Here is a 22,352-nt window from a genome sequence, read left to right as displayed (position 1 = left end):
AGAAGAGGGAAGACTGTTAGGGTAAGGAGGTGTAGCTCTCCCCTTAATTTGGGAGGGAAGAATTGGTGCTTGTGAAGTTGCACTCTCGAGCTTAACCTTGATAGATACCACCTTTTTCCCTACGTCCGAAATTTGCGTGGACAAATTGTTGATAGCATTGAATTGATCAATCGAGCATCTCGTGGTGCTACTCTTGTTTGTCGGCTCTTCCTCACCCTCTTGCCAATCCATGTACTGTCTTACTACATCCTCAATAATATCAACAACTTCTTCCTCGGTCTTTTTCATTATTGGGCCTCCGGCTCTGGCATCAAGAGTTGACCTCCCTTGAGGACTCAAACCACCATAAAAGATTTGAGTGATTTGGTAAGTGGGGATTCCATGGTGAGGACACTCTCTTTGATATTCCTTGTACCTCTCCCATGCTTCATAGAGGCTTTCACTAGTCCTTTTCTTGAAACCTTGAATCAAAGCTCTAGCCTCCGCCGTTTTCTTTTGAGGGAAGAAACGGGAAAGAAATTCTTTAGTGACTTCATCCCAAGTTCTCAAGGAGTTAGGCTTCACTTCTTTGTCTAGCCACTCTTGAGCTCTTCCAATTAGAGAGAAAGGAAATAGCTTGAGCCTTATGAATTCTTGTGCGACCCCGCTCACCTTAATTGTGTTGCAATATTTCTCGAATTCCTTAAGATGATTGGGGGACTTTCATTTGTTCCACCACTATAGTGTCGCCTTTCAATCAAGGTTATCATTGCCGGATTGATTTCAAAGTCACTTTCCGGAATTGAAGATGGAGCAATACCGCTCTCATACTTATATGCACCCGGAGTTCCCAACTTTTTCAATGTCACCCTTGGGACTTTTCCCATGATCACTTGCACACACAATCTCAAAGAGTAGCACGGCTACAAATGTAGCCTGAAAGAGAAAACTCTTTTTATATTTTTGAGATAAAATGAAATAGACTCAACAACAACAGCAAACAACTACGCCCTTCCCTGGCAACGGCGCCATTTTGACCGAGAGGTGGATTCTAGGTCGTTGAAACTAAAATTCCTCCAATCAAACTAATTTGTAACCAAACCCACAGTTAGTAATTTCGGGTCGAACCACTAGGATTGGTGGGGAAGTTTGCTACGGCCAAATTCAAGCTATTTCGAAAAGTAAGAGGTAGTGTAAGTTATCTAATTCAACTAAACAAACAAAGTAAATCACAAAATAAATCGATATGTAAAACACTAGGGATTTAGGATCCACATATACTTGCAATGAACACACACTAATAGGGTTGGAGATTGATTAATTCGAGTATTGCGAGGGAAGATAGATAATGCAATCAAAAGAGCTCGACAAGCTATCTCTTAGAGGTCTAACTAGCGCCAACTACGAAAGACTCTAACTAGGAACGTCACCTACCAAGCTCAATCGACAAATGCGAGCTACAAATCAATGGTCCGTATCAATGTAGACACACAATGCAATCTAGCATGAAGAACAAGGCTGATCACTCCTTCCAATCCATACACATGCACAAAATCAATCAATCAATTTAATCACAATGCTAAATCAATCAAAACCCCCCAATTAGCTATGATTCATCACTATTACATGCTTCACCACATCCCTGGCAAGCAAACTACTCACAATCCATTAAAAAAATCAAGAACAAAGCTATACAATTCAACATATTCATCAACATCATTCCAATCAAACCAATCCAATCAAACAATCAATAAACTTGAACAATCAACAAAACAATTGAAATAAAAAGCTAAAGATTGAATTAAAGTAAAGAGGATTCTTACAAACTTGATCAAATCAAAGGAAATGTACTTGAACTCAAACCAATTGTAACTATCATCAATCATCAACCATCAATCTTCAAGTTTCACTCTCTAAGAAAATCAAACCTTATTCTAATTCTAAACTCTCTAATTCCTCTCCTCTCTAAAAATGAAGAGAAAAGTATAAATAGTAGAACTAACAAAGTAGAAAGTTGTTAATCGTCCCAAAAGAACCCGTACAGGCGCAGGAAGTACGGAACAGGAAGTAGCAGGCGCGGTCGCGCCAGGGCTTCGCGCGCCCGTTCCACTAGGCCGCGCGGCTGCGCCATTGTCGCGCAGGCCCGCGCCTGGGAGTAGGACAGCTCTCTTCCCCTTCATCTTGATGCTCCTCGTACGCTCCACTTGGTGTGCTTGATGAACACGGAGCATGGCAGATTCTAAGCGCCTTTATAGTCGGTTCAACACCAGAATTGGTGCCCCCACGGCATGAATGCACGGCCTAAAGAAGCTTGGAACTTGCACATCTCCAATCTTGGGCTTCAAATGGAAGACACTAAGCATCCTAATCAATGCAAAACCCGGGAAGAGACAAACAAATAAAAGAAAACAAACAAATAAAAGGGAAAAAGGCAAAATAAACCAAGAAATACATGAAAATGAAAATTCTACTAAGGAAAATGAAAACTAAAGAAATAAAGAGCAAAATTAAGGAAAAGGGAATAAAAAGGGCTACAAAAGAGAATGAAATTCACCCTAACAGGGATCAAATGAGTGCCATAAATGACACTCATCATTATGTCACATGCATTTTGCATAAAAATATAGTAATAATATTATATAGACTAATAATATTATAAAATTATCAAAAGTACCATTATATCCAAAAGCCAAACTTACGTAATTGAGATTTAATAAAAGTCTATACAAAAACTAATTTTGTTTCATCTCTATCTATTTATAACAATAGCCAACAAGAACAATTAGATGAACTAAATATGTGCTAGTATTTTCCATGTTAGCTAAGTTCAATCATCAGAGTCTTCCTCATCGCCAATATCTTCATTTGAAGCCCCGCCTTTCTAAAAAAAATTAACACAAATAATAATTATAAATAAACAAAAAAAAAAAAAGACAAACTTCCATATATATATAAATTACTTTTGTAGCAGCCACCTGAGGTTTTAAATTTTTTTTTTATTGAATTCTATAATAAAGTGGAAAAAAGCATGTGAATAACCACTGACTTAACATGATAGACTAAAAAAGAACAGTCCCTAAATGTCAACTTTTAACCTGTAAAAGAGGAGATGGGGAAAGCTTAAAAAATTATCTTCGATTCATGTGATATAAACAGAGTATGGGAGGGCTAGGAACAATTGGTCTGCTAGGTCCAAGGAAGGGGGGATGGAAGAGAGCAGCATAGCCAAATATTGATTGGTCGTGAGCATGTAAAAGAATGAATTATATAAAATCAATAACAAGAAATTCACTGACCTGAGCACTTATCGAGCATAATGCTGAGCAAGTCGCATCTAACATTTCATTTGAGATATTACCACTTCGCACGACACCTAAAACATCAGTCATTTGAGTTGTCAATCTCATAAGGAGGTCTGTGGTATGCTTCTTATACATTGCAAACTCAACTTTCAGATTTTGGTCTCCATTGTTTCCATTATCAATCGTGACCCCTCTTTTCCGCAATAATGCATGTACTCCAAACACATCATTTCGCTACACACCAAATCCATAACCTATCAGTCTCTGGTTGGTTTTATCCTTGTCATACATCAATTCATTGAAGATTTCATTCTCTATCTCTACTTGAGGCATTGATGATGATGAATTTGTAACAGTTGACTCTATCTTGGATTTTGTTGTATTCTGCATGAAAGCATTTGTTTTAAAAAATATATATACTAGTAATGACATTAGATAATTAAAGGTGTAGAATAAAATATGTTACAAAGGAATACAATGAATTCTGCAGTGTTTGTGTTGTTTGGATAAGATCCATCCTTTGGTTTGTGAGTTTTATCAAAAAACTCAAAACACCGGGCTCCCTTCCATGCTCGATCTCCTACCATATTATAATTTTCAATTAGTGTTTCTAAGATCACAGATAACATATAAAGACAAGATTTAAGCATATGTATCATACAAATTCATCACTTGGATTAGCAAAGCTTGTAGCACCGTTTGTGTGAAGATGACCCAAAGAAGCACGAGCTTCTCTTCCAATTTCAACATATTTCTGACATTATCATAACAAACATAGCTTCATTTTGTTAAATCTAAACCCATTCATGCTACTTGATAAAAGGGAGAAAATAAATTAATAAATGAATGAATGAAATAAAGAATAAGCGTACCTTGCTTTTGTCTGAATACCAATTGTCGACTAACTCAAGCCAATTCTCTCGAACAATTCCTGGTGCGTTGTTATTCTCAATTTCTGTTCTGGTTCGTACAGTGGGATTGAAATATCTAGCTTTTAGATCAAACTTCCACTGCCTATGGTGCTTACCCACATGCTTAATCGTTGCATCATTATAGATTTTACCATCAGGGATGATAAATTTTCCCTGATAAAGATTCATAAAAAATGAATTGTGTAAAAATTTGAAATAGAAAAATATCCTAAACATAGATTAACTTAAATTATATATAAGAGCACTTACACGAATTAATTCAACAATGTCACCTAGTATTGTTGCATTCACCTTTCGCCAATTTACCACTCTGATAGGACAAATGTTATCTTTCTTTGCAATATTTGATATAAACTTCACAAGAACTGATCCACCCTTTCGAATTGGTTGGTAGTATCTGTTGAATGTAACCTCAAATCTAACACCATTTTCAAGAAACCATACATCATGTGGCTGTATAGACCCACTCCATAATTGCTCATTTCCTTCAGAATCTGAAAAAAAAGGAATTATATAACATAGAATATTTTTGTGAAGCTACAACAAAATTACAACGGCATACTACACCAGATACAATGTTGTCAACAATATAGCAGCAACAACATTATAGTGACAAAAATAACCTGATTTAGCACCAGAAACATCATTTTAACAATAATAATAAAAAAAAAAAAAAAAAAAAAAAAAAAAAAAAAAAGAAAAGATACACAACTAACAGCCCAGCAGCAAAAACACTAGAGTAACAACACCAACAAAAAAAACTCATGTAAATTCATTTATCTATTGCACGAACATCCTCCTTTTCATCGAAATTAATATCATCACTCTAATCGCGTGCTTCTTCATTAGTAGTAGAGTTGGCATTGACTGGAATGGAGCGTCTCATTCTTTTTGCATTCCTCCTAGAACCTTCACCATTTTCATGCTCTTCATTATCCACATTGTGAGAACAATTGTCACCAGAATTCATTTGTGATTCACTGTAGTTATTAGGAGCTTGTTGACTTTACTCATTGGAAGTAAGATTAGTAGTTTCATCTGCTTCCAAGTGATGATCTGATTGATGATCCAAAATAGGAGTAGAAGTGTTTCTGGTTCTTTTGCTTCAAAACTTATCTCAACTGTTTATACAAATAACAAGATATTATTTTCCATATAAACGAAAATAAGCAAATTAGACAAAAAAAATAACCTTGATTATGAAATAAAAAAAAATCAACTTAAAGGTACAATCATATAGAAATATATTATGTTCCATATAATAGAAACATAAACAAGCAAGCCAGACATAATAACCATGATTTTAAAGAAAATTCAACTGAAAGGTACATTACGAAGAACAAAAGATCAAGAATGTAATGCTAACATATTAATTATTCATCTCCAAAGTCAAACAAGTCCCTGGGCTTACATTCTATGACATGTAACCACCCCTTTTGAATCTCATCTTCAACAAAAACAACTTATTTTGCCTGAGACGAGAAGATAAAAGGATCATCTTGCAACATTCGTCCACTATGCATCAACTTAGAGAAGTTCACTGAAGTAGCACCATTTCCATACTTTTCTTAAGCCCTTACTAAAATCTGCCCAGTCACAGCGAAACACCACAACTCTATAAGTCCCATAATAACTCAATTCATAAACGTCAGTGACTTTTCCATAATAAAATTGGCCATCTGCCTCAACCATAACTCCCAAATTTTGTGTCTTGCGATATCTTCATGATTTACTGTAAGGAACTTGTAACCATTGATTGCAAAGCCCTTATAAACAATAACACGGTCGTATAAACCACCAGCCAAAGATTTCTTTAGCTTCCCTTGCTCAGTGCTACAATCTATGTTATGTACCTATAATGACAAAGTAACTAGTAAAGTAAGTATTATATTATATAATCAATGTTTCTAATGTAAACCATATACTTTAATTTGTATAAATATACAACCTTGCCTTTGAGCCAATTAGAGAATTCTCTAATGATCCAATCATACTCTATTCTTGAGTCACCATGTACTCCTCTAAATCGATTCTCTCGTAGCTTTGCCCGTAAGAACTCACTGTAAAATATCAAAATAATAATTTTATAGTAGTCACACTATAGAAAGAAAAAGAAATACTTACTCACGAAATTCTGCCATCTCGTCACAATGAAGAAGAATATAGCAATGTGCTTGCTCTAAACTTTTAGCATCTAAACGAGCATTTTTCTTAGCTCCAATGACTCGACCACCAGAATTAAATAAGTTTGTACTTGTGTAGAGAATATGATCATCATTTCTCCTTAGCCTATTAAAAATGGTCTCAAGTTCTTCCAAGTATCTAGAACAGAAGTTAATGGTCTCTTCTAAATGATAGCCTTCTGCAATTGACCCTTCTGGTCGAGCTTTGTTACTAAAAAATGATTTCAGATGGGCCAAATACCTACCGAATATAATCTAAGCATGAAAACTATGATTATATATAAGTAATGGATAATTTAAATATATAGGTTTAAATCTCTAACCTTTCAATAAGATACATCCACCTATAATGAACTGGTCCACCAAGCTTGGCCCCCTCTACCAAATGAATGACTAAATGAACCATGATTGTAAAAAAAGTTGGCACAAACTCTATCTCCATATTACAAAGAGTTGAAACAATTTTGGTTTGTATCTCATCTAACACATTCACATCAAGAGTTGTAGACAACACAATTTTGAAAAAAGATGATAAGTCTAACACCAAATTAGCAATTTCTATAGCTCTTGATGCTCGTAGAGCTACTGGTAAAAGATCTTGCATAATAACATGGTTGTCATGGCTCTTTAAATTCTGAAGTTTCTTTTGTTTCATGTTCACACATCGAGAGAGATTAGAACAATATCCATTTGGAACACTTAGTTTCTCAAATACTCTCAAGAATCGTTCTTTGCCATCTTTAGACATGGAGTAAGAAGTAAGAGGCATAACTGATTGCCCATTAGGATTAGTTTGAATCTAAAGGTGTGGCTTAATTCCAACCTCTTTCATAGCCTTTCTAACTTTGTCATTATCCCTGCTTTTCCTATCTATATCTAGTAAGGTGGACAAAAAATTATCACACACATTTTTTTCAATGTGCATCACATCTAAATTATGTCGTAGAGTGTTATGCTCCCAATAAGGCAAATTAAAAAATTTGCTCTTTTTAGTCCACAAAGCACCATCACCTTCATCATCATCACCACCATCATCATCCTCTTGGCTTGCTCTCTTTTTCTTGGATTTTTTAGTCCTTGTTCCATATGTATATGCAACCCTTTGTTGTTGAATTCGAACTTCAGTGCCTGATTGACAGGTTGGAGCAACACCATACTCTTGTTTCCCATCAAACAAATGGGCTTGAAAACGATAAGGGTGATCAATGGGCAATCACTTGCGATATCCTTTGTAACATACTTTACCAGCTAGCTTCTCTATACAAGTGTCCATAGCACATGATGGACATGCATGATAGCCTTTTGTGCTCCACCCTGATAACATTGCATATGCTGGAAAATCGTTGATTATCCACATCAAAGCAGCACGTAACTTAAAATTTTGTTTTTTGTAAGAATCAAAAGCATCTACTCCTTCCCATAATAATTTCAACTCATCCACTAATGGTTGCAAAAAGACATCAATGTCAATTCCTGGAGTTGATTTCCCAGGAATAATAGAAGAAAGGATAATTGAGGAACGTTTCATACATAGCCATGGAGGAAGATTGTAAATCATCAATACAACTGGCCATGTAATATATGTGGTATTCATTAGACGATAAGGATTAAACCCATCACTAGTAAGTCCCAGCCTTACGCTTCGAGGATCAGAAGAAAAATCCCGATATTTATCATCAAAATCTTTCCATGTTGAACAATCTGCAAGATGCCTTAGTATCCCTTCCTTTTTATCGCGATCCTTGTCATGCCATATCATATCTTCTGCTGTCTTAGATGACATGAAAAGTCTTTTCAACCTCGAGATTAAAGGGAAATATCTAAATACCTTTACAGGTTCATTTTTTTTCGTATCATTATCTTCCCTGCCACTAGTATTGCCTTCTTTAGACTTTGTTGTCTTCCATCTATAAGCATGGCATACAGGACATTCATCCTTGTCCGAAAATTCACATCGATAGAGAATGCAATTATTCGGGGAAGCATTAATTTTTTCATATCCAAGACCCAAGTCATTAATCATTTTCTTGGATTCATAATAGGATGATGGAAACTCCATAATTTGAGGAAATGCTTCAATTAGAATTTCAAGAATCATTGTAAAGGATTCAGCAGACAAATGATGCATACACTTTATGTGAAACATACACAAAAGAAAAGAAAGTTTAAAGAATGTCCTATTCCTTATTTGAAGCTTCTAATAATCTGTTGAATTTATCCTTTTCTTTGTCATTCATTACTTGTGTCGGGGATAGGGTGGGTTCTTGAATTGAGGAATGGTCAGAAGAGTTAGGCTCAAATTGATCTTCTAACCTTTGATCAATTGATCCATCATGCTGCATAGGTTCATTCACATAGGGAATATTAACACCAAAAGCATCTCCTAACAAGCCACTCATATCATCTTGACCTACAACCCTGTGTTGCTGAATTTGTGCCCCTTGACTAGTACTTCTCGTAAGATCACCAGCCAACCTACGTAGATCACTTAACATGCGCTCAAGAGCACCTCCTTTACCATGAAAAATCCATTTCTTTTACTCCTTGTCAAAACCTTTAAACAAAATATGCTCTTCTATTTCATGTATTGTCAACCATTTTTTAACCCTACATTTCTTATAAGGGCATAGAGCTTTTCCTTCTACAATCCCTTCTTTAGCTGACTCAATAAATTTAATAGTTCCGACACGATAAGTTGGATGGTTGTTTGGCAATTAAATCCAACTTGTATCCATATCCATGTTTTCCAAATAAGATTATCCTTACATAGAAAAAAATTAAAGTAAATAAAAAAAAATAACATTGAAGCGTAGATATCTAACATAGCTAGTATATTATTAACAATTTATACCAACAAATATAGGACTTAAGCATATAAAAAAAAAGAGTATTACAGTGGTAAGATCAAATCTTCTTAACAAGCGACCACTAACAACAATACACATACAAGCTAAGGAATGAACTAAACTTTCAAAATTAATAAAATAATAAATAACTTGGACTAACCATTATCATCAACTTATCAACCAAAACTAATGACATTGAACTGAACATAAAAATCTATTAGAATTTGTGCACAAAAAAATTTATAAAATTAAGGAAATCATGCATAATTGAAGTAAAATAAGCCATATCATTTTGCCGACACAAAAATCAAAACAACAACACTGAGAATACTACTAGACATGCAATTTTAGGGATTAATTATATATATGATGTCCTCAACAAAATTTCTATTTCTACTATAATGTGATAAATAAAATATTGGCATTGTAAATAAGTTACAGATAATACATACCAAAGTAGGAACTAGGAAGTTGTACAGTCTCTACACAGTTCCAGTAAGAATCCTTCTGAACTTTCTCCCCGTATTGAATCAACACGCGTAAAATAAATCTATATTACAGTACAACACAACTATAAAGAGTTTGTTGTTATGTATAATTTTATACTTGGCTAGATTATACAAAACAAGTTCTTGATTCATGTTTCCTAACCATCAACCTATATTATCAAAGTGCATAATTCCTTTGTTTCGTTCAAATTATAGGTTGTCTATTTGACATAAAGCAAATTAGTCCTACCTTATGTGATATATTTTTATTTGGCTACTATTATTTGCAGTCTTTCTTAGTACCCATTATAAAGAAAAAAGTAATTTAATCCTACTGCATCTAAATACATACATAATTTAAGTTACAATCAGAAGATTATTATGTCTAATTAAAGACAAAAGATTAATCAATTGATTATTTTACTCTTTTTTACACAATTATCTTTGATGTTAAGATCTATGTAAGGAAATTCAGATTATAATGATTTTAATGTTAAAGATATAATCTTTACATAAATGCAAGATGAATTAGTACTTTAACAATAAAAGTTTAGATTGAACCATCACGCTCTTCCCCTTTATTAATGCCAAAAAAATTAAAAAAACCCAATTAAAAATTCAACACAAAAATTACACAATCACGGCCTTTAAAAAAAATTGAGAATGTAATTCAAAATTATAATCTACTAATAATTCTCAAGTGAGATATGAAATCGAGTAAATTAAAGGTTAAATTAATTGATTGAATGCACAAAGTTAAAAACGTAATTGCAGATTAATTAGGGGGTTTATAGAAATTGAAATTAAAACAAATCCCACCTCTTGATTGAAGACGATGATGGCGCTCTTGATCTTTTAGGTTCTAGTGCATGTGATAGCTAAATTTTGATGAAACCAGTAGATTATAGTTGTTTCTTTAGTGCGTAACTAGGGTTAAAGGGTTTTGCTGAGTTTTATGGTTTTTTCTCAACTATCAGACTTTTTTTTTGTTTTCAATTTTTCAATAAACCGCCTCTTCAGTTTTCACCGCTCAAACCAAAAAAAATAAGAACCCACGTCATATATTGTGAATTAAAGGCTTGATTAATTTGTGACCATTTATAGTGTCAAGATTACAAGGAAATAAAATGTAGTGGTGACACTTTTGAAATTGTCGGAATAAAAGTGTCGGATTTATAAGGAATTTGTAATAGTGGTTAATACAACACCAAGATACCTATCAGGTTGAAACTTCGGCCTCTACGACCTACGTAGGGTAACAGACTGAGCATTTACATTGTCGGTTTAACTATGCACATTTTGACCAGCGTTAACAGATTTTGTTTGAGCACTTTGACTATTAACCTGATTATGTTGCTCGTCCTCTTGAACTTCATCGAGTTTGATTTTCCTCCCACTTGTCATTTTGGAAAGATGTTCTTTCTCCAAAAAGACACCATCGCGAGCAACAGCTACTTTGTTCTCAGATTTATTGTAGAAGTAATACCCTTTAGTTTCTTTTGGGTAACCCACAAAGAAAACCTTGTTAGATTTGGGGTGAAATTTGTCAGAAATTAATTTCTTGACATATGCTTCGCATCCACATATATTAAAAAAGACAACCTAGGAGGTTTTTTTGTCCACAGCTCGTATGGAGTCTTTTTTACAACTTTTGATGGTGCACGGTTTAGTGTTAGTGTCGCATTTAGAAGTATGTGTCCCTAGAAAGAGATAGGAAGATCACTAAGACCCATTGTTGATCGTACCATGTCTACAAGGTTCGATTTCTCCTTCCGGATACTCCGTTCCATTGTGGAGTTCCTGGAGATGTCAATTCTGAAAGTATACCCTTTTCTTTCAGATGGTCATCGAATTCTTGGCTCAAGTATTTACTACCTGGATCTGATCGAAGGGCTTTGATTTTCTTGCCAAGCTGATTTTCAACTTCACTCAAAAATTCTTTGAATTTTTTAAACGATTCAGATTTGTGCAACATAAGGTAGACATAGCCATATCTACTATAGTTGTCTATGAAGGTGATAAAATATCGATGGTCGTTTCTTATGGTGGAGCTCATCGGTCTTCATATATCGGTGTGGATTAGGCCCAACAAGCCACCTGCCCTTTCTCCCAACTTGGAGAATGGCTTCTTTATCATCTTGCTTAATAAACATCCCTTGCAATTCTCAAACGATTGTAAATCGAAAGAGTTAAGAACACCTTTCTGTACAAGTTTCTTGATGCGTTTGATGTTAATGTGGCCAAGACGACAATGCCACAAGTACGTCTGATTTGACTCAATGATCTTAGCTTTCTTGGTGGTATTATTAACATTATAAACTTGTTTATCTAATGAAAGCACATAAAGATCATTTTTAGAATGTGCAATATCATATAAAACATTATCGAGATAAAACGAACATTCATTGTCCTTTACTCAAAATTCAAAACCTTTGGCGTCCAATGCCGAAATTGAAAAAATGCTTTTGGTAATGTTGGGAACATAATAACAGTTTTCAAGTTTCAAAACCAGCCCCAAGCGCAAAGACAAACTAAGAGTTCCTATGGATACGGCTGCAATTCTAGCTCCATTGCTGACTTGAAGTTCAACCTCTCCCTTCGCAAGCTTCCTAGTGTTCCTTAGTCCTTGATAATTGGAACAAAGGTGTGAGCCACATCCGGTATCTAATACCCATGATGCTGAGCTAGTGAAGTTTAAGTCTATAACGAATATACCTGATTAAGAAGCAACGGTTCCGTTCTCGTTATCTTCCTTGAATTTGAGGCAATCTCTCTTCCAGTGTCCCTTCTTCTTGCAATAGAAGCATTCAAAATTAGATTTATTTAGAAGATGCTACCTATATTTGGGTGCTTTTGTCCCTCCGGAGAGTTACCGCTCGAAGACTGGTCCAACGGCGCCTGTACTTGCAAAAACAACGGAGACTCCGGTTGGTTGGAGCTCCGCCTCCGACGATCAAGTTAGAACGTGTATGGAGTAGGTAAAAAGGTGCGAAAAGTAAAGGAAATCTTCTCGGATTCCGAGATTAGGTGTTTTCTCTAATGTAAGAGAATGTAGGGTATGTTGTAATTAATTGTAGGTCTTCTCCCAAAATGGGGAAAATCTCCCTATTTATAGGGTCATTGGTAAATGTGCCCCTGATTAGGTCACTCTGACCTAATCCTGTTGGGCTACGCCGAATTACGGCTTTCTCGGGATTTGGGCCCTTGAAGTCCGCCCTTTCTCCCAAATTCTGGGAATGACACGTGTCAAAGGGAGATTAGTCCAATTTGGACGAATCTTGGGTTGACACGTGTCACCATTTGGTTGGCCCATGTGGCATTGGTAAAATTGCCCAAAACATTTGCCTCTCATAGATGTGACGTGGCACGCCACGTGGCATCTATGACACGTGTCACTCAGCCACCCCCTTTTTTTAATTTTTTTTAATGTGAAAGTTTAACCTTTCACATTCCGGAGAAATTACAAGGATGCCCCTGTATTTACCCCTGTATTCTAGAGAGAGAAGCTCTAACCACCGTTTGTGTTAACACACAATTGTCTTTTCTTTTTCGCCTGCCCCAGCCGGTTGAGCAACCACTTGTGCCATATACAAGCAAAGTCACCCTCACCAGCTTACTACAGCCGGTCAATGCTTGACCCCTTCTAGAGTCAAATTCTAAAGGTACCGTTTCTACCCCCTTCAGCTCATTCTTACTTTTTTTGTTTGTATACTTTTATTCAATAAATGGACTCATCACAACCATACACGGCACAGCCTAGGTCAGTAGTCAGCCGGTCTCCTAGTACGGCTGAGTCTAGGACTAGGAGTGCTGGCTCTGGGTGCATGGAGCAATTTTGTACATCCTCCCAACCAACTTTCTCTGTGTTTGTGCAGAACACAATGGCTAGAACTAAGAAAATAGCCACCAGACGGCGGAGAAAGACGGTTCATTGGAAGTGTCGTCTGATGAAGTGACCCTGGTTGAGGGGGAAGAGATGGAAGATGATTCAGGAGAGTACTCCCCGTCTAGAATCCCTAGGCCCCTAGTGATACAATATTAGGTGAAGCTAAGGGTAGCAACAGTGAGGAAGCTGTCTCCCAAGTTGAACTTGAGGATATTGGACCCGAACACGGATACAGGGAGGGATTTGCGTCTGACTCGGGGTCAGATGGCGAAGTGGTTTCCCACGAGAGAGACGAGGGGAACACCGCCTCTGGGTCTAGCTCTGAGGATAGTGGCGATGCTCCTCTATCCCCGCTTGAGGATAGTTAGGCTAAGGAGAGGAAAAAATGGGAAAAAAAGGAGAACCCCTTCGAAATCCACATCTCCGCCAAAGAGAGGGAAAGCATGGTGAAGGAGCTTAAAAATTTTAAACTCAAATGACCATTAGGGGAAGGATATACAATCTGGGTGCCGCCTGAGTTAGGTGTCGTCTCTTGGAAGGATGATCAGGGAATGCCAATGCCTACTTTGGCTGTTATGAAGCGGCATTCCTGGCTGGCCTCCGGTTCCCCCTCCATAATGCTGTAAAAGCCATCTTGTAAGGCTATGGCCTTGGTGTCTGGCAGTTAATCCCAAACTCGTGGGCTAACATCCTTGGATACGTCTCCGCCTGCGAGATGCAGGGTCTGAATCCCGGCTGGTTGGCTTTTGCACACATGCACTACCTTAGTCACAGCCCAGGTGGTTGGAGGTTGTGGTACACCCTGACCACTTACCCCAAATATCAAATGACCTTGGACAAGGTATCCAAGTATGATAACTGGAAGCACTGGTTCTATTTACTATCTACTCCCACCCGATGTGAAAATTTTGAACTTCGTCGGTATAATAAGAAGCCTTCCCTTTTTGGTCAGAAATGTGCCTTACCTAGGATTCCAGAGGACGACTATAAGAAAATCATAGAACCGGGGTTTTTTGAACTTGACACTAAGACCCTCTCAACCGGGGACATAATAAAGGTTCCAAAGAATTGGATACCCATGAGCGCATGGCTGAGGGACGAGGCGTTCTTGTCCGCCTGCGGGTTTAGCACAATGTTCACAAAGCGTACGTTTACTGCGCATCTGGCATTTTGCCGTTTGTACTATTGCTCTACCAATTAATTATGCTATTAAACTGAGTTTGTTTGTTTATTTTTTGCAGAAGAGGCTTTGAGGATGCTCTCTGAAGACAAGACCCCCAAACTGTCCTTTGCCCTAATTCATAAGAATCTGGCGGAGGTTAAGGCTGCTGAAATAAAAGCTAAGGTATGAACCCGTCAGGATACCCATGCTTCGACATTCACTAGAGCAGATTTGTCGGTTGCTTGCTTAATAAGCAATTTCATTTGCAGGGTGGAGAGGTTCCTAAATCCCTCAGCAAGCTGTTCAAGCGGGGACGAGATGACCTTGCCTCTACTCCTGCTAAGACTTTGAAGATTCGTCCGCCTAGACGGCTTCAGATGCTTCGTCTGGAAAAAATCGCCTGCGCATCGGGGGATAAAATGTCACGCTTGGAGGCTTCGGACTTGGCCTGAGGTACCCTGACTCCATCCGGCCTCTCTGCGCCTGCAGGTGATGCAAACCTGCGGGCTTCCGAAGGTATATATAATCCTTTCGAAACACCGTCTGAGCTAAGCTGGCCCTTACGAGTGAAATCTCACTCTCAACAAACCTCTTCGTCGGACAGTCGGCAACAAGCTGGTGTCGCCTATTTAGCTCACTCATCGACTATTACATGTGGTGTAGATCAATCCTCCCGATGGCCGAACGTGCAGGAGCATGCCAAGGCCATGCTTGCAGCCGTCTCCAAGAAGGAGAAGGACGCCATTCCTGGCATAGAGACGTCCAACCTGGAACGCATCTTGATCCTCCTGTCTGAGGTATGACTATATTCTCAAAAATAGTAAATATACTTTCGCCTGTATTTTCCACGCCGTTTGTGTGTGCAGGCTATGCTAAGGGTTGATGAGCTCAAGCGGCCATACACTCGGAAGAGAGAGGAGGTAAAAAGAGCTAATAAATCGGCTAGGGATTCCGAGGATGTTACACAATATCAGTGTACAATAAATGAACTTGAATCTAAAGTCGTGGAACTAAAACAGGCGGAGCAAATCATGAGCATGTCTACAGCTCTGGAGAATGCCAAGGAGAAGGCTAGTAATGCTAAAATGTCCCTCAAGAAGGCTCAGGATGACCTCAAGGCTCTGTAGGGTGTTGTCCAGGAGAATACTGATCTCAAGGCAGCCGTTACGCGTCTGAAGAAGGATGTTGAGCAGGTCCAGCTGAACATCAAGGCTACCATTGAGGCAGAGCAAGACCGCCTTATTGCTGAGAATGAGGCCGACTCAGACACCCGGATGAAGATTGCATAGGATGCGCTCTATCCGGGGATGGAGTATGGCTTTTGGGCATTCTCTTTCCAATACGCATATGATGTTTTGTACAGGAGAGAGGAAGGACTGCCAGAGCCTGAGTCATTCGAAGCCTGGGCGAATGCTGAGCTTGAGGAGCCTGCTAAGAAGCTTACTGAACCCGGTGAGGGGGTTGAGCTCCATTCTGAAGAGGAGAACGAAGAGCATGCAGACCACCCCAGGTAGAAGTAGTTTTCAGCGGCAGTATGCTAAATTTATTTCTTCCATCCTGTGAGGCCTTGTATTTCAATGTTTTAATCAATAATTTTTTAAATCTTATCCTTTCCGGATGATAATCCGATTCAACATTTTCCCCGGCTCATTGTGGCCGAGTTTAATCTATGAAAGTACCGACTGAATCGGTTTTGCATTTTTGAATTTTTATTTGCACTTAAATTTTGCTTATATATATGCCTAACTCAATAAGAGCATGTGGTAGGTATTATCCGGCTATACTTGCCCTTGGGCGGCTGTGTGGTTGGTTTTAGTACCTTGCCGATTGATTGGCTTAGGAACTTTTGATACTTTAGAGAGTATGGGAAGTTCCCAAGTCAATCAATCACAGTAGTGATTGCCCCAAACCAATCGCACAGCCGTCCAAATTCTCAAGCGGGCAGTCGTCATGCCAGGCGGTAGAACTGATGACTTGAGCATTATCTCCTCCGCCTGGGGTATCTGCGATCCATTATACTCAATGTCCCTTTACCCCATTGGCGGAACTTGTATAATTTCGTTGAATAATCTAAGTTAGAACTTCAGTCGGTAACCGGCTGATGTCACTAGACATCCGGCTTTTAAGCTTAATCATTCTTTAGATTATTTTGGTCAGACGGCTATGAGTTGACCAATTAGGTCGTTCAATCTTTGCCATCTGCATGAGTATGTGTAGAGCACTTGGTTACCCGGATGGGAGATTCTCTCTGCGACGATTCCACCTGGATGGGCGTCGCCGGACATCTTACTCATGTTGGAGCAGACGAATTTATAAAGTAAAATAACATCCGGCCATTGGCCTCATAGTTTGAACATTAATTTAGCCACTAAGTTTTTACTTAGTTTAATTCATTTAATGCACAGACGGTATTTGATCATTACGCATGTATATATACGAGGTAATTAATCAAGATTGAAAACAAAAAGCAACTTTTTCATTATAGGCTTTTCATTTACAAAAATTTACAAATCTCAGAAGTAGTACTTTTTCAAGTTGTTTATATTCCATTTTCTGGGCAACCGCCTGCCGTCTGGGGTTTCCAAGCGGTAGGTTTTGTTTCTCACTTCCTCATAGATCCGGTAGAGGCCTTCCAAATTAGGAGTTAGTTTTCCATGCTCATTGGCCCTACCGGTTGCCTCCATCTTTCGTAACACAAAGGCCCCAACTTTCAAGGGTCATTTGTGCACTCTTTTGTTGTAGGTACGGGTTATTCTCAAACGGTAAATCTCATGGCGCAAGGCGGCATTGCCTCTATGCTCCGGGAGTGAGTCCAATGCTAGCCGCATGGCCTCCCAATTTGCTTCTTCATCGTATAACATGACTCGTAGAGTCGGCTCATAATGCTCGATGGGCAAGAAGGCTTTAGCACCGTAAACCATGAGAAATGGGATTTCACCGGTTGCCCCTTTTTTAGTTATCCGGATGGCCCATAGGACATGAATCAATTCTTCAGCCTAAAAACCACTGGCTCTTTCAATTTTCTTTTTGATGTTGCCTAAGATGAGTTTGTTGAAGGCTTCAACCTGGCCGTTTGCTTGGGGTCGGCCGACTGATGCAAAACAATGTGAGATCCCTTGATCTCCCAACCAAGTCTTGAGCTGAGGCGTCTCAAACTGTGGGCCATTATCAAACACCATAGACATAGGTACCCCATACAGGGTGATGATGTTCTTCCAAATGAAAGAGATGACATCCTTCGTCTTGATGCCTTTGACCACTTCCGCCTCAACCCACTTGGTGAAATAATCCACAGCCATAAGAATATGGCGCTTTCTGCCTGGCGCAGGCGTATAAGGACCTGGAATGTCCATGCCCCATTTAGAAAACGGGACTGGGTTGTGGATTATTGTCAGGTCAGTTGCCGACTGATGGATGAGCTTGCCAAACCTTTGGCACTTATAACATTTTCTGACCATCTCCATGGCGTCTGCCTCAAGAGTAGGCCAAAAGTAACCTTGCCGTCTGGTCTTGACAGCTAGGGATCTGCGGCCTATGTGAGAGGCGCAATATCTCGAGTGCAACTCTTCGAGTACTTCTTTCCCCTTTTCTGGGGTAACGCACTTCAACAAAGGTTTTAGGAAACCCGCCTTGAAGAGCTCTCCGTCTTTCATCTCGAAGTTTGCAGCACGCTTCTTTAATATTGCAGCCCCCTTGGGTGAATCAGGAAGCGTACTGTCTGCAAGGTATGCCCGGATGCCATCCATCAAGGTAGATCTTCGGTCAAGCACTCCAATGGGCTCATCGTCAGATATACTCCGCTTTTCCATAACTTCCCAGAAGACTGACCGAGGCGTATCACAGGAGGTAGAGGATGCCAATTTTGACATAGCATCCGCCTGGTTATTTTTAGACCTAGGCACTTGACTTAGATGAAATTATTCAAGTATCCTGGCCTCAGCTTTGACCGCCTGCAAGTATTTGATCATTGCTGGATGGGTGGCTTCATAATCACCATGGTATTGGGTAACGACTAGCTGAGAATCTAAGCAGGCGTCAATTTTTGTTGCCCTTGTCTCCTTGCACATGCGGATACTGGCTAGCAGGGCTTCATATTTTGCCTCATTGTTTGACGGCTGGAACTTGAACCGTAGTACATATTCATATTTATGTCCTTCTAGAGACTAACGGATTATGCCAACACCACAGCCGTTCATAATAGAGCTCCCGTCAACATACACTTTCCAAACCTGACAAGGGTTGTCCGGAGCAACCGGCCTTGTCATTTCGACAATGAAGTCGGCAAACGCCTGACCTTTCACTGCCTTTCTTGGTTCGTAGGTGATTTCAAGACTTTGCATTTCAATAACCCATTTGAGCATTCTGCCGGATGACTCCAAGGTTGTCATTGGCCGCTTGAGGGGTTGATCTGTATAGATCACAATCGGATGTGCCAAGAAGTAAGGCTTCAACTTCTTAACAGCCATGTAGAGAGCAAGGGCAAATTTTTCAACCATGGGGTACCGGAGTTCAACATTTCTAAGAACATGGCTAATGAAATAGACCGGGAGCTTAATATCGTCTCTCTCAGCGAGGAGAACGGCACTGAGGCATTATCTGAGACGGCTAGGTACATGTAAAGCGTCTCCTTTGGCAGAGGGCTAACAAGCGTTGGCAAGGAGTGTAAATGTTCTTTCAATTTCTGAAAGGCCGCCTCAGTATCATCTCCCCATTCAAATCTAGTCTTCTTCCTGATTGCCTGAAAGAAGTAAAGGCATTTGTCACCTGACCGGCTTAGGAATCTCCCAAGCGTAGCCAGGCAACCGGTAAGCCTCTGAGCTTCCTGATAGTGCGGGGTGACTTCATGTCAATTACCGCCTATATTAATCAGGAATCCGAGAAACTTCCCAGACATAACACCAAAAACACACTTTTTGGGATTTAACATGACCTTATGCCGCCTGGGTGTGGTGAAGGATTCTTAGAGATCAGCAAGGTGATCCGCCTGTAGCTTGGATTTGACTATCATGTCATCAATGTATGCCTCTACATTCATCCCAATCTGAATAATGAAGACTGTATTAATCATCCGTTGGAAAGTAGCCGGCGCATTCTTCAAGTCAAACGGCATCACTGTATAACAGAATAACCCCTGATCAGTGACGAAGGTCATCTTCTCTTGATCTTTTTTCCACAAGAGTATCTGGTGGAAGCCAGAGTAGGCATCCATGAAGCTCATCAAGGCATGCCCAGCTATAGAGTCAACCAGACTGTCGATCTTTGGAAGCGGGTTGCTGTCCTTTGGACATGCCTTGTTCAAGTCAGTGTAATCTACACACATACGCCAAGTACCATTCGGCTTCTTTACAAGCACCACGTTCGCAACCCAATCAGTACATGGCCGAATGAAACCAGCGTCTAACAACTTTTTTACCTCAGCAGCTGCCGCCGGACTTCTTTCTTCGCCGTGATTTCTTTTCTTTTGCCAGATGGGCTTCTTTTTTGGATCCACGACGACTTTGTGGATAGCAAGATCTAGGCTGATGCCTGACATCTTTTCCACTATAAAGGAAAAGATTTCTTTGAATTCTTTCAACAGGAGGTGCAAGTCTGCACCCAAACTTTCGAAGGCAGTCGTCCCCACCTGAACAGTTTGCTCTAAACGGCTATCATCCTAAGGAATATAAATGTACTCACCAGCCGGTTGGGGACGGAGATCATCTGACCGTTCCTTGGTCAGTGATTGCTATTTCTTTTCTTTCTTCACCTTAACCAGCTGGTCAGCTTTTCACTTCTTTTCGACTACTGGTGGGGGTGAATCAGGGTCCTTGACATCGTCAAGGTCTATTGGCTCCTTCGGTTGACCGGCTGCAGCAGCTATTGGTTTGACGTTTGAGAGCTAACACTCCCTTGTCGTCTTCTGATCCCCGTTGAGGGAGCCAACAGAGCCATCATCCTTTTATTACTTGAGCAGCATGAGAGCTGGGATGATGACGGCCTTGCACTCGTTCATAGTGGGTTGGCCAAGAATGATGTTGTAGGCGGTCAGCTCTTTAACCACAAAGAACCGGATGATCATATGTCGCCCTTTTCCCTTCAGCCCTAGTCGGATTGGTAGATTAATTTGTCCGACTGGGTGCAAGAACCCTCCCCTAAAGCCAACAAGTGGATGGGAGACCTCGCGCAGGTTGTCCAGCCTATAGCTCAGCTTGGACAGACACTTGTAGCTGATGAGATCAGAGGAGCTACCCGTGTCTATAAGGATCTGACTAACCACCTGGTTGGCGACCTTACACTCAATGATGACTAGGTCGTCATGCGGCCGGCGGACTTTGCCCCGGTCCTTCTTAGTGATGAGGACATATGGGAATGTATAACTGGTAGACGCCTGTCCATCATCAACCGAGTGGATCATCTTCTTCCGATGATCCTTTGTGCCCTGAATGGTCGGGTCACCGCTTGCGAACCCGCCTGTTATTATGTAGACCAGATCCTTGTCGGTGTCTGAGCTACTAGTAGGCTTGACAGTCTTAGACGAATGCCCCAGATTCATCTTGGAAACCGCTTTGGACTTCAAGACATAGGACTTCAGCAAGCCCTTGTCAGCTAGACAGTCCAACGTCCGCTTGAGGCTATAGCAGTCGTTGGTGTCATGGCCTACTTTCTCATGGAAGTGACGGTATTTTTTCTTATTCCGCGACTGAATGGAAATCTTCATCGAATTCGGCTTCTCAATGGTCAGCTGGTCCTTTATCTCCATGAAGACGGAGTGGCAGTCTTTATTGAATTCGTACCGAGAGATGTAAGGTTTGAATTCTTTCTTTTTCTTTTTGGCCGGCTGATCAGGCTCATCAACTGCCCAAACTTCTTTTCTCTTTTTTCTTTCTTTAGCTTTTTGAGCCGATTGAGAAGACCGACTCTCTTTTTGCTTGTTAGACTTCTTAGAGTCCGACTGATGGCTGGACGAGCAAAGGTCGGTAGCTTGAATAAAGCTTTCCGCCTCTATCAACGCCTCTTGAAGGGTGAAAAACCTCGTTCGGACAAGGTCGAACTTAAAGGTCGACCCATCCTTCAGACCCTTGAAGAAGTCTGTATAGGCTACCTCGTCAGACAGCCCCTGAATCTGGATTCTCACCAGATTGAACTGCCTGACATAGGAGCGAAGACCATCTCTCTCTCACTGCCGTATGGTGCTCAAGTCAAGACTTGTTTTCTTGGCAGGGATGTTCATTGAGAAGTTCGATGCAAAAAGGATGGCAAGCTTCCTGAAGTTGTCAATGCACCCAGCTAGCAAGTTGCCGAACCATTGCTGGGCTATGCCCTTCAAGGTAGCCGGGAAGCATCGGCACCACATAGCATCCTCCAACCCCTTCATGTGCATAAGGTTGGAGTAGGCCATGAGGTGGTCCTCCGGGTTAGAGGTACCATCATAGGCACCAACCAACACATTCTTAACTTTGGCCCGCTTTGCTGCCTCGGTTATCTCCTTGGTGAACGCAGAAGTTTGTTCACCAAGTTTGAGCAAACGGAGTTGCCAGTCCAAAGGTTAGACATTGTACGTCGCCTGCCCCCCAAAGAGGGCCGTCTGCATGAAA

The 22,352-nt window shown here is 40.0% G+C and overlaps 1 protein-coding gene, 1 long non-coding RNA gene and 1 other non-coding gene across 3 annotated transcripts; 1 reads left to right on the top strand and 2 right to left on the bottom strand.

The window, feature by feature from the left end:
* Positions 1–376: 376 nt before the first annotated feature.
* LOC145569525 (small nucleolar RNA R71) lies at positions 377–482 on the top strand. Its single transcript, XR_014096122.1, has one exon. It is a non-coding gene; the product is annotated as a small nucleolar RNA R71 (small nucleolar RNA).
* Positions 483–2,010: 1,528 nt separating this feature from the next.
* On the bottom strand, positions 2,011–5,183 carry LOC145566503 (uncharacterized). The gene is made up of 7 exons (XM_081625905.1): positions 5,082–5,183; positions 4,463–4,750; positions 4,154–4,366; positions 3,943–4,035; positions 3,758–3,861; positions 3,276–3,665; positions 2,011–2,860 (listed from the first exon to the last, which is right to left on the bottom strand). Exons 1-6 carry the CDS (start codon positions 5,181–5,183, stop codon positions 3,644–3,646), a joined length of 822 nt encoding a protein of 273 aa, XP_081482031.1. The 3' UTR covers positions 2,011–2,860; positions 3,276–3,643.
* Positions 5,184–6,282: 1,099 nt separating this feature from the next.
* LOC145567512 (uncharacterized) lies at positions 6,283–10,744 on the bottom strand. The gene is made up of 3 exons (XR_014095660.1): positions 10,550–10,744; positions 9,695–9,792; positions 6,283–9,157 (listed from the first exon to the last, which is right to left on the bottom strand). It is a non-coding gene; the product is annotated as an uncharacterized LOC145567512 (long non-coding RNA).
* Between the last annotated feature and the right edge of the window lie 11,608 nt (positions 10,745–22,352).

This window comes from Chenopodium album, chromosome 11, assembly GCF_948465745.1.
Source record: "Chenopodium album chromosome 11, dcCheAlbu1.1, whole genome shotgun sequence".
In the NCBI taxonomy this organism is placed as follows: Eukaryota; Viridiplantae; Streptophyta; class Magnoliopsida; order Caryophyllales; family Amaranthaceae; genus Chenopodium; species Chenopodium album.
Note: the sequence above shows the minus strand (reverse complement) of the source record. Positions and strands in the feature narration are given on the sequence as shown.